We start from the raw sequence: 13620 nt of genomic DNA, 5'->3' as shown, positions 1-13620 counted from the left end.
CTTCCATGTCCCGCCCCCCCACAAGATGAATGACAGTCGTCTTGGCTAGTCACAACAAAGCATTTTATGACAGACGGTATTCTGAACCAATTGAAAACAGGGCAAATATACGGTCAGTGTTTGGATTCCGCCCAGGTACCAGGGGAGACATTTTACTGTATGTAGGAAGATTTTTTTTTTTAATGTATGGTACTTTTAACCGCGAGATACGAGTGATTTAGGATTATATTGTGCGGGTAAAAAGAAATATAATCACGATACGCATTTAACGGATGATTTTTTTTAGTTCATTCCTTGTAAAATGTTGTATTTGTTTTTATTATTTGTTCTCCGTTTATTAATATCCAATTTCGAATCAAATAGCCACTGCAGTTCCCATTTTTTTGTTTTTCGGGTCTGGTGCTCTCATTTCCCACTCTCTTCTCGTGTCCTGAATGTACCGGTTAACCAATCAGTGCACGATTTCAAAAAAGGGGCGTGTCCTGGGAAGCACAAACATTGTGAAGCTAAAAAGCTAGCTCGGGAGATATCGAAACAAACTAGCAAACAACCAGACAAACAAAAACCAAAACGTGTGTAACTATCGTTACTTTAAAGGTAGGTTTTGTCGTTTGGCCATATTTGTCGTTTTTATTGCTTCTGTTCTTGTTAATTTGTTTAGTCGTCGTGATCGACCCGAGCTAGCTAAAATACATTAGCTGTCTCTTGTTCGCACTTAAAAGTTCAAACTCGTAGGATAAACCAAACTTTTCTAGTCCATTTAAAGTTTACGGTGTTTGGATTAGTTTTCATCTAATATCAATTTTGGGGTTATACACATGTGAAGCCACTTGCTTTCATTTCTCCGAAATGTCATCGTGTTTCACTTTCATTAAACTTTATTGAAAGTGAAACAGCGACAACAATATTTATTAGAAAGATTATAGAGTGATAGTTAAATCGTCACACTCTTGTTTTTGATATTAACTCAGTCAATACAAGTTTTGATTTATGTGACTTTCCCCCACCAATGTTACGAAAGGTTTGTACTGAATGTGCATATGAAACGAGTGTCGTGAAACATTGCTTCGTGATTCTTTGATGAGGATAGCCAAACAATTATTCTCTTAATGTGACATTGAACAGATTCTCTTATGGATTCCTGCTAATGTGAAGAAGAAACGAACCATGGCTACCCGGCTGGAGGAGGGACAGTCGGAGAAGTAAATCCATCCCTTCCGCCCCAAACATCCATTCCATTTTTCTTTTGGTTTTATTATTATCCCTTATTATCTCATTAAAATAGCTTATATGCAATATACAATGACAAGTTTGTTAATTTGTTCGTTTTTCCAATTACAATGGGTGTGGCACTGGTCCCTTTTCTCTCGTTAGTTTTAAACGGAAAATAATCTGAAATTGATTACTGTGTAATAATCGCCACAGATCTGTCTGAGGACCCCTTAGCTGGCCAACAAGGTGCCTGTCGTAAAATACATATCAGTCACAGGATATTTAATATAATATAATATATAAGGACAGCTTCTGCCATTAGGCAGTCAGGAGACTCAACTCCCTCCCAGCACCCCCCCCCCCCGCCCCTTCCCACTGCCACACTCACCGAACTCTGAGTACACGCTACACGCTGTACCATCATCCTCAACACTATTTTTTCCCCGTTTTTTTCTGCAAGACCTCACTTCAACCTTTTTTTTGTTCGTTTTTGCATTATTACGCTACCTCACTTTACATTCAGAAATAACATATATTGTCTGTTGTCAATTGTCTGTCTTTTTTAGCCACATTATAAGTGCATTGCTAGCTGAACGCATATTAGCATATTTGACAATAAAGCTAATTTTGACTTTGATAATGTCTGCTTGTGTGTATGTGCGTGTTAGACACTGCTGGGTGTGTTTTGCCTCAGAGAGCGACGACCACAGTGCCCAGTGGCTGAGTCCGTGTCGGTGTAAAGGAGGCACCAAATGGATCCATCAATCATGTCTTCAGCGTTGGCTGGACGAGAAGCAGAGAGGAAGCGGCCCCGATGGTGATAGAAGTGGCGTGGGTATCGGCTGCCCTCAATGCGGCACGCACTACCACATTGTCTTCCCTAAAATGGGTACTGCAAATTATCTTTCAGATCATAGAACATAAGACGGGTGTCCCTTTGGACATATAATAATGGTAATAAATATTAGCGTTGATTTATTGTCTTCTTCTCCCCAGGTCCGCTGGTGTACTTTCTGCAACAAGTGGACCGCCTGCTATCTCGGGTCAGTCCTCTGGCCGCCTTTGGGGTGCTGGTGGGCACCGCTTACTGGTCCGCCGTCACCTACGGCGCCGTGGCCGTCATGCAGGTGAGTAGTAAGCGTGTTTGTACGTTTATGTGGATGGTCTCACTGTGTGTATCCTGTGGCGCTCAGGTGGTCGGGCACAAGAAGGGTCTGTACATGATGGAACGTGCCAATCCTCTTTTTCTGCTAATGGGTCTACCCGCCATCCCTGTTATCCTGGTTTTGGGGAAGATGGTCCGTTGGGAAGATTTCCTGCTGCGTCTGTGGTTCCGATATTCCTATCAGCGACAACTCGGTAATGCATGCACGGACATATACACGTCTATATTAGTGATGGGAATTCCGGCTCTTTTCAGAGAGCCGGTTCTTTTGGCTCGGCTCACTAAAACGATCCGGCTCCTATGGCTCCCAAATGGCTCCTCGGTTTGTTAAGTTTTTTTTTTTTGTTGCTGGGGGAAGACTGGGGACGGGGAATAGAGGACAAAAAAAACGTCGGCTCCCATTTCTGGCTCCTTGTGAGGAACCGGCTCTCTTGGTTCACTTCAGTGATCCGGCTCTATGAACCGGCTCATTTGCGAATGACACATCACTAGTCCCTATACATTGTCAGGCTGCCTCGTCACGAGTATGTTGTTGTTGTGCGGCGTTAGCCGTGACAGGTTACCTTCCTCTTCTTCCGGCGGAGGGAAACCACGTATCATTGTCGCGGAACCTGTGCGGCGCTTTGGTCCTCCCTTGGATCTCCAGCCTGATGGGACGTCTCCTTTTCCGACGTGTGGCCTCCAACCTGCAGCAGAGCATCCTGGTGATCATTTAGGAATTAACTCTTTTTTTTTTTCCCCGCTGAAATAAGAGAGTCAAAGGTTTCTAACGCTGTATTTAGAATATTTTGTCCGTGAATTCGTATTAAATAATTCTTCATTATTATAGTATGTGTGGTACTAGCCAATCATAGTATCACTAGCCGCTAGTCAAAGAGCATACTGGCCAGAGCTAGCACACTGTATCTGGGAGTAAACTTAGAAAACAATTAGTAAATTATGACAGTCAAGCTAGTTATCAAGCTACCTACCGAGCTATCTATTTGCTATCTGTTAATTACCTATTAGTTACTTATTAGCTATCTACTAGTTATCTATTAGCGGTATAGCTGGCTGGCTAGCTGTCTAGCTAACCATCTATTAGCTATTTTTTAGCTTCCTACCTAGCTATCTCTTTGCTATCTGCTAGTTTTCTATTACCTATCTATTAGCGCTCAAGCTGCCTGGCTATCTATCTAGCTAGGTATCTATTAACTATCTATTAGCTAGCTAGCTGTCTATTTGAGTTACTTCCGGGTTGAGTGAACGATGGCGCTTGTGGCTGCTGCTGCTCACCGACAGAAAAACTTAAACCTTGAGTTTTGAAAGGTGTTTGAAAATTAAATGTTTTATTATTATTATTATAAAATTTAATATAATGTAGTTCGAACATAATTAAACAGAATTAAAAGAATGAGACCGTTTGGCATCATAGTGGACAAGCAAGAGAAACAAGACTTATGTGGTCCTCCGTCCACAGGGGGGCGCTACTTTTGTGTTGCTGAAGGGCTCCCTGAAGCTCTACGTCAAACATCAGCGACACGTCACACAGACCAAGCGAGACATCCTCAACTATCCGGACACCAGCGACACCGCCACCAGTCCGTGACAAGACCGCTAACCGCAACGAGAATAATCTTTTTTTTGTTTAAGACTGGCAATAAAAATCATAATAATACATTTCATTCATAAGCAAGTCTCTCTGAGTGACCCAAAATGCACATTTGCAGGTGCACTTAATTCTATGAACATTTCATAATGGATGTATACTAAGTAAAATAAAATATAGCATCAACTCAAAATAACGTAATTTTTATTCAGCAACTGAATAATATTTAGTTAATCTTATTTTAATGTTGAAAGTGGATGAAATTTTACAATTTTCTTTTCATTAAATTTGTTTTTCCTTTGCAAAAGCACACAACGTGTTTTCTGTTTGCGTCACCGGAACTTTCATTTCACGTTACAGTTTTCCACACGGACCCTTTTTGTTGCGTCCCACTCATTTAGCTTCCTTCCACTGTGTCCCCCGTCCGGTCGATTTGTTGTCTTGAACTTGTCTTTTTACATTGTCGTCGTCTTTTTGGGCATTGTCTTCTGAGTTATTTTGATTTAATGGCGGGGGGAGGCGGAAGTTGTTTATTTAGCGGCTTCCGGATTTTAGGACTTTATTGCAACCACGTGCCGCACGTGCTACGCTATCATCGCAAACATCGGGAGTTCTACCTGGTGACGTCAGTAGGCGAATGTTTGCATACTTATAACGTAAGAGACTAAACTTTCCACTGATTACAATTAGAAAATGTATCTGAGTTATCTGCCTACATTTTGAATTGTGTACTGTCTGCAACTGTTTGGTTATATGTTTTTTAAGCAACTGTATGAAAAAAATCCTGTAAACTGACAACAATTAAGTCTATTTTGATCCCATTCAGCCATCTTTTTTTTCCCTATCGGACGTTCTCTGTACAACTCTCACGAAAATGTCGTTTAGAACCTTGTTTGTGATCTAACATCACTTTCATGTATTTTTTTTTCTGTGGTCCAGGTCAATCGTTTGGGGATCGTGGCTGTCAGTGAGTATTTTTCTTAGTTTTTGGTTGACCACAAAGTGAAACCGCTTGATGATGATCTGGTTACCTAGGTAACAGCCTCCGAGATGACATCACTTGCGTGGCAGCGGACAGGATGTTGACGTTCGCCGCCGCGGGCTCGCTCGTGCACGCCTTTGCCAAAAACAAAGAGGTTGAATGTCACGATGGGGATGAAGAAGGCGGGGCTTGAAATATGTAATGGGCGGGGTCTTGAATATTCTCTGTGTGGCAGGTGGTGATGTGTTACCGTGGACACAAACAGGAAGTGCGCCTGCTGCTTCCTTTCGGTGACCAGCTGATCTCTGCTGATGGCAGTGGGCTCGTCATCGTTTGGGACGTTCAATGCGGTGGTGAGGTCATCCGTCGGTCATTTGTGTATGAATAATAATCATAATAATACATTTCATTTATATGCGCCTTTCAAAACTCTCAAGGTCACTTTACAGTCAGGATAAACTTTTTCTGCGGGTGAGCAGCGGCAGCCACACGCGCCAGTGTTTACTCAACCTGGAAGTAACTCAACTAGAAAGCTAGCTAGCTAATAAATAGCTACCAGGTAGCTAGCTATGCCTTCACTCAACCCGGAAGTAACTCAGATAGAAAGCTAGCTAGCTAACAGATAGCTAGCTAGGCCTTCATTCAACCCGGAAGTAAATCACAAGCACAAAAAAAGCACAATCGCCCCAGTGCTGCGTTCATTGAAAATAGGAATTTTCAGTTGACACAATAAAATTCAAAATTCCATTCACTAACTAATAATGCAAATAACTGAAGATATTGACCGTAAAATGAAATATATTATTGTAAATGAAATGTATATAATACAATATAATAATATATATATAAATGAAATGTATGATGATGATGATGATGATGATTATTATTAGCATGTTGTAATTTGGATGTCGTGATCTCTGCTTCCTCCGGCAGACGTATACGTGGAGCTGAACTTTGACCCCACCACCTTCGACGTTTCGGCCATGATGCACCCCAGCACGTACCTAAACAAAGTCCTGCTTGGAAGTTCCCAGGGTGCATTGCAGCTCTGGAACATCAAAACCAGGTTAGCTATGAGCGTGCAAACCCACCATCCAATTTGATGGGCGAGACCCCCACTGTTAATATCTTGATTATAAACATAATTTATCATTATGAATTGCCCGTCTTAACTTCTATCATATATTTGTGTTACCCAGCAAGTTGTTGTACACATTTGCCGGATGGTCGTCGGGAGTCACTGTGCTGCAACAGGTGAGTGAGTGCATGTAATAGATTTATGCATATTATATATATATATATATATATATATATATATATTAAATAATATATTTGCAAGATATTTGTGGAGGTCACAGACAAGTTTAGGAAAATGAGCATGGAATTTTTTTGTGATTCAAACAACTGCTGCTTGTGTTTATCTTCAAGAACAGCTCAGTACTGCCTGTTGTGGCACAACGTGGTACTACACTAATGGAATCCCAACTACAGTGATACCTCGGCTTACGAACGCTAAACGTTAAATTCACGAGAATATAACCTTAGCATACAAAGTTTTTTCGGGAAACACGGAGCAGTGATTGTACTGTATTATTATTATTATTATTATTATTACAGTGATACCTCGGTTTACGAACCCCTTGGTGATACAATAGCACATTTATTATACATAAAATAAGGTATATTTTGTGTAGTTATTATTATCATGAATAAAACAACTTTATTACACAGTACAGTTTTTTCTTTCATTATAATACAATAGCACATTTGTTATACAAAAAATAAGCAATATTTTGTCTAGTTTTAAAGGTTATTTAGTTGAAAATTGTGTTTTATGGGCACCTGGGAACGGATTATTCTCATTTTAATGGTTTCCTATGGCAAGTTAATGTTTGGAATACACACTTTTCGCCTTACACACCCTTTCTGGGAACCAATTATGTTCATAAGCCAAGGTGTACTGTTCTCTACATTCAGATTTGTTTTCATATTTGTTAAAATTAATAATAATAATACAACTTTTGACCTGGACAGAGCCCGGCGTTGGATGTGGTGGGGGTCGGCACGGCAACGGGCCGCATCATCATTCACAACATCCGATTGGACGAGACGCTCATGTCTTTCGTGCAGGACTGGGGACCAATCACTTCACTGGCTTTCCGTACAGGTAAGAATGTGTTTTTAATGCTAAGTGTCAATATTCATTTTGATGTGTGACTCCGCCCCCTTTCCAACAGATGGGCCACCCACACTAGCGGCAGGAAGCCCCCAAGGTCACGTGACCTTATGGGACCTGGAGCGGCAACAGCTGTCGGCTCAGCTAAGAAACGCCCACAAGTCGGCGGTCAACGCTAGCTTTTTGCACAACGAACCGCTTCTCATCACTACGGCCGCCGACAACGCCATTAAGGTTGATGCCGGCGCCACCGCTAACCGAACTTTAGCGTTAGCTTCATGGCTTTAATTCCTTGGCTTTTCTTCAGGTCTGGATCCTGGACCAGGAAGCGGGAGGAGCCAGGTTGCTGAGAAATCGCCAGGGTCACAGTGCTCCTCCCACTATCATCCGTCACCATGGTTACGACGGCAAAAACATTCTCAGTGCAGGTAAGTAAAAAAAATATTTTAGGTAATTGCGCTTGCTAGCTAAACTGTATATTGGTTTTATTAGCTATCTGGCTGGCTATCTATTAGCTATATGGCTATCTAGCTGGCTATCTATTGGCAATCTAGCTGGGTGGTTATCGGTTGGCTGTCTATTAGCTGACTGGCTATCTAGCTGGCTATCTATTAGCTATATGGCTATCTAGCTCTTAGCTAACTGTTAGCTATTTGGATGGCTAGCTATCGAGCTGGCTATATATTGGCAATCTAGCTGGCTGGTTATCTGTTGGCTGTTTATTAGCTGGCTAGCTATCTATTAGCTATATGGCTATCTAGCTGGCTGCTTTCTAGCTAGCTGTCTGTTAGCTAACTGTTAGCTATTTGGATGGCTAGCTATCGAGCTGGCTATCTATTTGCAATCTAGCTGGCTGGTTATCTAGCTAGCTATCTATTAGCTAGCTAGCTCGCTTTCTATCTATTTGGGTTACTTGGGTTCAGTGAATGCTGGCGCATGTGGCTGCCGCTGCTCACCCACAGAAAAAAAAATATCCTGTGACTGTAAAGTGACCTTGAGTTTTGAAAGGCGCTGATCAATGGAATGTATTATTATTATTATTATTATTATTATTATTATTATTAGGTTTTCCATTCTGGTGGTCCTAAAAACAAAATGTCTCCCCCTTCAGGACAAGATGGGACACTGCAGTCTTTTTCCACCATCCACGAAAGATTCCACAAGAACCTTGGACACGGTCTGACTCCGCCCACCCATAACTCAGTCACCATTTGATTGTTTTTTTCAAGAATGCGTGTGTGTGTGTGTGTGTGTGTGTGTGTGTGTGTGTGTGTGTGTTTAGGCTCCATCAATAAAAAGAAAGCGCAGAAGAAGAAGAAAGGCTTATTGTACGAGGAGCTACGGTTACCCGCAATCACTGCCTTCTCCTGCGGTTGGCGCTCACGCACACGTTGACAAATCCCCTCTGAGTCAAGATGGCCGACGTGATTTTCCCCATCTTTATCGACAGCGACGGCCCGCCAATCAGACTGGGACGGCATCGTGGCGTGTCACCGCGGTCGCCTAGCAACCACCACCTGGAACTACCAGCGCTGCACCATGGGGGCGCACCACCTCAAACCGCCAGGGAGCGCCCGGACCGCATCCGCCGAGGTAGTTCGCGGCGCTCACGGCACTCACCTGACAAGCGTCCCCACACCGACGCCACTTCCTGTGTCGCATCCCAGGCGGTTGACATCACTTCCTGCGGGAACTTTGTCATCGTGGGGTCTTCGTGCGGCCGCGTTGACGTTTACAACTTGCAGTCCGGATTTCATCGCGGTTGTTTTGGAGATGAAGACAAAGGTAATGGTCGTCATTTTTTTTTGCACGTTGCCCCGCCCCCCTTCACTGTTAACTCCGCCTTTCTCCCCAAAAAGCTCACAGCGGTACGGTGCGGGGCGTGGCCATCGACGCCCTCAATCAGCTGACTTTCACCGCCGGGTCCGATTGCCTGCTCAAGTTCTGGCGCTTTAAGACCCGCAAACTGGAAGACCGGATCAAGCTAGGTGCTGCGCCAGGGACCCTGAAACTACACCGGGACAGGTAACCACACACACACACACACACACACACACACACACACACACACACACACACACACGCGCTCACAAATGTATTGTACGGGTCTTGGTCTCTCTTAGCGGTATGCTAGCAGTGGCTTTGGATGACTTTACGTTGCTGATCGTTGACGCCGAAACCAAGCGAGTGGTCCGCAAGTTTGCCGGTCACCATGGCAGCACCAACGACATGGTGAGTGACCCACCATCACTAATAATAATAACAATAATACATTTGATTTATAAGCGCCTTTCAAAACTCTCAAGGACACTTTACAGTCACAGGGTATTTTTTTCTGCGGGTGAGCAGCGGCAGCCACACGCACCGGCGTTCACTCAACCCGGAAGTAACTCAAATAGATAGAAAGCTAGCGAGCTCGCTAATAGATACAGTATTAATAATAATAATAATAATAATACAATTGATTTCTAAGCACCTTTCAAAACTCTCAAGGACACTTTACAGTCACAGGGTATTTTTTTCTGCGGGTGAGCAGCGGCAGCCACACGCGTCGGCGTTCACTCAACCCGGAAGTAACTCAAATAGATAGAAAGCTAGCGAGCTCGCTAATAGATACAGTATTAATAATAATACAATTGATTTCTAAGCACCTTTCAAAACTCTCAAGGACACTTTACAGTCACAGGATCAGTTTTTTTTCTGTGGGTGAACAGCGGACAGCCACACAGCCAGCCGCTTTAGCCACGTTAGCCACGTGAGGCCCGGCTCGCTGTCGCCAGTGGCGGTTTTAGGCAAAATATAACCGCATGAAACATGAAATATGATCAATTCTATTCTATATCAAACATCAAGATTGTGCATTGTGCCCTGTACAAGAAATGAACAATCTTGTTCTCAGACTTTCAGCCCAGATGGTCGCTGGTTGATCACCGTTGGGATGGACTGCACCATTCGTACGTGGGATCTCCCTTCTGGAAGGTACGATTCACATTTTTTTTTTTACTTCTTTGAAGGTGTCGGACGTTTCGCTTCTTATCCAAGAGGCTTCGTCAGCGAACTAAAATCTTTTGCTGGTAGTTTTGGCCCTATATATATCCTACTGTCCAGATGTGGCAGTGCCAGACTCGGCTATGATTGGTCCCTGCTCTCAGGTTGGGGGGAGCAGAGGACTACTCCCTGCGGCTACACTGATTACTTCTATTTTCCTGCCTGAGTATGGATGTCTACGACTAGCCTGATTGCCCCATTTGCTCTGGTATCAGATCGTCAGCATAATTAAGCCTATGTTGCCTAAGAAGTCGGTTGTAGGAACGATTCAAATTGAACCCCACCCCACCATGGAGATTTAGTGAAGGGTTTTGCTGGTTTATGAAAATAGCTTCTTTTAATAAGTTTCCATTTCTGACTGTTTTTATCTCTATGTTAAGCCTCCTAATTTGCAGGTTTAGTATTTTCCTTGTATAGTTTTGTTGCATTTTATCAGCTAGGTGTCCATATACAGATGACTGACGGCTGAAGAAACCTTCTCAGCAATTTCAAAATAAAAGAAGCAAAATAAAAATCTCATTTTGTATTCAGCCTAGTGGACTGCTTCCTGATTTCCATGACGCCAGTGGGCGTGTCCATGTCCCCGACCGGAGATTTCCTGGCAACGACGCACGTGGACAACCTCGGCATTTGCTTATGGTCAGCCGGCACGTTTCTATCGACGCAAATGACAGCTGTCAATCACACAGCGGGCTCCGCCTCCTCAGGACCAATAAGAGCCTGTGCGGACCTGTCGGGCTACGTCCACTCCCGGCCGACTACCAACCCGAATCGGAGACTCTGCCGGGCGGAGGGGCGCTGGAAGCCGAACAGGAAGTGACGGAGGAGGAAGAGGAGGAGCCTGATGACGCATACAGCTCGGCGGAGCAGCTGGGGGCGGAGCTTGTGACGCTGTCGCAGCTCCCGGAGTCGAGATGGAAACATCTGCTGTGCCTGGATACCATCAAGGTACATCTGTGATGTCATGGTCACAAGTGGGTCACATGACAAGGCACTAATGGCGGGATGTTTACAGAGGAGGAACAAAGCGGTGAGCCCGCCCGTCACGGGGGCGTCGGCGCCCTTCTTCCTGCCCACCGTGCCAGGCCTCGCGCCGCGCTTTTCCCTACCGCAGGATGAAACGCAGGTTAGCATTCGTAGCGCTACAGTGATACCTCGGTTTACGAACCCCTTGGCTTACAAACTTTTCGGTTTACGAACGTTAAATTTATGACAATTTTACCTTTGCATACAAACTATTTTTCGGGATACACACGGAACGCCACAATGAGCGAACCTTACAAGAAAATGGCAGCCACGTGATTGGTCAAGAATGCAGCAGTGAGGATTGGGAGTTAAACATTAAAGAGACAGGCAGACGACACAGAGAGAGTGAGAAAATGTATGGAAAACAGTTAAATTTGGACTCGTTTCAACTTTGATAGTTCAAAGGCAGAGTGTAGACTGCAAGGTTAAAGTATTGCATCAATCAGGCTCCACAAATAACCCACGCAAGCCATCACTTGATGCAAAAAGCTATCAACCCAGTTAAACAACAAAATTGATGAGGAACGAGGTAAAATTATCGCACCTACAAGGCATCATTCCTCAAGATGGTGAAAGAAGAAGGCGTCGTACAGGGATTCATAGTGTCATTCGTCAAGGGGAGGCAGCCAGTTCTGACGATAAAGCAGCCAAAGCTTACAAGGAATCATTCCCCAAGATGGTGGAAGAAGAAGGCTACGTTCCTCATCAAGTGTTTAATGCTGATGAAACCGGACACTCCATTCCATCAAGACATCAGCGACCATCACAAAGGTCAATAAAATGACTTTATTATACTGTACAGTTTATTTCTTTAATTATAACACCATAGCACATTTATTATACATAAAATAAGGTATATTTTGTGTAGTTTTAAGGCTTAGAAAAAAGTAGAAAATTATGTTTTATGGGGACCTGGGAACGGATTGTTATCATTTTAATGCTTTCCTATGGGAAATTAATTTTTGGGATGTACACTTTTCGCCTTACTGTCTGGGAACCAATTAAGTTTGTAAACCAAGGTATCACTGTATTTTATAACTTTACATCCACCGACGTTTATCACAGTCGTGTTCATCAACGAGTGTGCTTTGTTTCAGTCAAAGATGTTGAGATGCAGTCTGTCATCTCAGAGGTCAAAGTTCAGTAGCGCTCTGGAGGCGGGTCTTGACGCAGGGTCATGTGAGTGATGATCAAAACTGGATTACAAATATTATAATTCCATCATTAAGATGTGTTTTTGTGTTAATAACCACTCAAGACGCAGTTCCCGTGGAGCTTTTGAAGAGTTTCGGTCCATCTGCCGTGTCGGTCGAACTTGCTGCGTTGTCACCGGAAGGGGGCGGAGCCAGCGTCCTCTTTTTGGCCTTCATTGGCATGATTGACAACATGCTGGCCAGTGGGCGGGATTTTGATCTGGCGCATGCCTATCTTTCACTGTTTCTCAAGGTAATTTCATACTCCATAATCTCTGTAAATATTAATAATAATACATTTAATTTCTAAGCGCTCTCAAGGACACTTTACAGTCACTGGATTTTTTGTGTGCGGGTGAGCAGCGGCAGCCATGCGCGCCAGTGTTCACTCAACCCGGAAGTAACTCAAATAGATAGAAAGCTAGCTAGCTCGCTAATAGATACAGTATTAATAATAATAATACAATTGATTTCTAAGCACCTTTCAAAACACTCAAGGACACTTTACAGTCACAGGGTATTTTTTTCTGGAAGTAACTCAAATAGATAGAAAGTTAGCTAGCTAATAATAATAATAACATTTAATTCCTAAGCGCCTTGAAAAACTCATTTTTGTGTGGGTGAGCAGTGGCAGCCATTCGCGCCAGCGTTCACTCTACCCGGAAGTAACTCGAATAGATAGAAAGTTAAATTACTATGCGGTTGTCTCGATTAATTAAATCATAACCTCATCACGATAGAGATGATTATGTAGCATGTTGGGCTATCAGGTATGATACATTTGTGACTTCCTGTCGACAGCTTCACCTACGCTCGCTGGCTCAGGATCCCGTCGCCATGGAAGCGTTGGTCGGTCTCTCCTCAAAGTTGGAGGCAGCGTGGGCGGAGCTCCGGGCATCCTTCAATCAATCGCTTTGTTTGTTGACGTATGCTAAGAGTGCACTTTTGTGAACACACTCATGTCTGTGTTTTCCTCTGCTCACAATAAAAAAAATAAACATAAAAAAACACGTTTGACGTCAATGTGTTTCATAAAACCCACATGTGACAAATGGCTTCATGCTAATATTGAATGCGTGTCACTAAGAGCAATGCTATTTTAATTACGCTTATTTTGAATTCTTATGTGCCAAAAAAGACCTAAAATAATAACTACATTATATTTTAAGCGCCTTGCAAATAAATAAAAGTTTAAATTTAGAGGAAGAGATAATTGGAAATAGTTATTTA

General features: G+C 43.3%; 2 protein-coding genes across 2 annotated transcripts; both read left to right on the top strand.

Moving 5' to 3' along the window:
- Nucleotides 1-454: 454 nt before the first annotated feature.
- On the top strand, nucleotides 455-4041 carry LOC148884835 (E3 ubiquitin-protein ligase MARCHF5-like). Its single transcript, XM_089021131.1, has 7 exons — nucleotides 455-597; nucleotides 1126-1202; nucleotides 1881-2101; nucleotides 2209-2339; nucleotides 2406-2571; nucleotides 2927-3081; nucleotides 3837-4041. Exons 2-7 carry the CDS (start codon nucleotides 1168-1170, stop codon nucleotides 3963-3965), a joined length of 837 nt encoding a protein of 278 aa, XP_088877257.1. The 5' UTR covers nucleotides 455-597; nucleotides 1126-1167; the 3' UTR covers nucleotides 3966-4041.
- Nucleotides 4042-4362: 321 nt separating this feature from the next.
- wdr36 (WD repeat domain 36) lies at nucleotides 4363-13403 on the top strand. Its single transcript, XM_089021093.1, has 22 exons — nucleotides 4363-4621; nucleotides 4905-4932; nucleotides 5001-5101; nucleotides 5183-5300; nucleotides 5881-6013; nucleotides 6147-6201; nucleotides 6982-7114; nucleotides 7185-7357; nucleotides 7431-7551; nucleotides 8235-8300; nucleotides 8406-8495; nucleotides 8574-8716; nucleotides 8791-8908; nucleotides 8983-9148; nucleotides 9247-9355; nucleotides 10023-10102; nucleotides 10703-10810; nucleotides 10879-11119; nucleotides 11187-11297; nucleotides 12295-12376; nucleotides 12456-12643; nucleotides 13192-13403. Exons 1-22 carry the CDS (start codon nucleotides 4472-4474, stop codon nucleotides 13339-13341), a joined length of 2664 nt encoding a protein of 887 aa, XP_088877219.1. The 5' UTR covers nucleotides 4363-4471; the 3' UTR covers nucleotides 13342-13403.
- The last annotated feature ends 217 nt before the right edge of the window (nucleotides 13404-13620 follow it).

The sequence above is a fragment of the Hippocampus bargibanti genome, linkage group LG18, assembly GCF_051943395.1.
Source record: "Hippocampus bargibanti isolate YZ-2025 linkage group LG18, ASM5194339v1, whole genome shotgun sequence".
Classification (NCBI taxonomy): Eukaryota; Metazoa; Chordata; class Actinopteri; order Syngnathiformes; family Syngnathidae; genus Hippocampus; species Hippocampus bargibanti.
The sequence above is the reverse complement of the archived record's forward strand: the minus strand, read 5'-3'. Positions and strand labels throughout refer to the sequence as shown.

Coding starts and splice junctions, on each gene's coding strand:
- LOC148884835 (XM_089021131.1), top strand. CDS start 1,168: ATGGCTACCCGGCTGGAGGAGGGACAGTCGGAGAA. Junction 2,102..2,208: donor CATTGTCTTCCCTAAAATGG/GTACTGCAAATT, acceptor TCTTCTCCCCAG/GTCCGCTGGTGTACTTTCTG. Junction 3,082..3,836: donor ACCTGCAGCAGAGCATCCTG/GTGATCATTTAG, acceptor CTCCGTCCACAG/GGGGGCGCTACTTTTGTGTT.
- wdr36 (XM_089021093.1), top strand. CDS start 4,472: ATGGCGGGGGGAGGCGGAAGTTGTTTATTTAGCGGCTTCCGGATTTTA. Junction 8,717..8,790: donor CCCGGACCGCATCCGCCGAG/GTAGTTCGCGGC, acceptor GTCGCATCCCAG/GCGGTTGACATCACTTCCTG. Junction 11,120..11,186: donor TGTGCCTGGATACCATCAAG/GTACATCTGTGA, acceptor GGATGTTTACAG/AGGAGGAACAAAGCGGTGAG.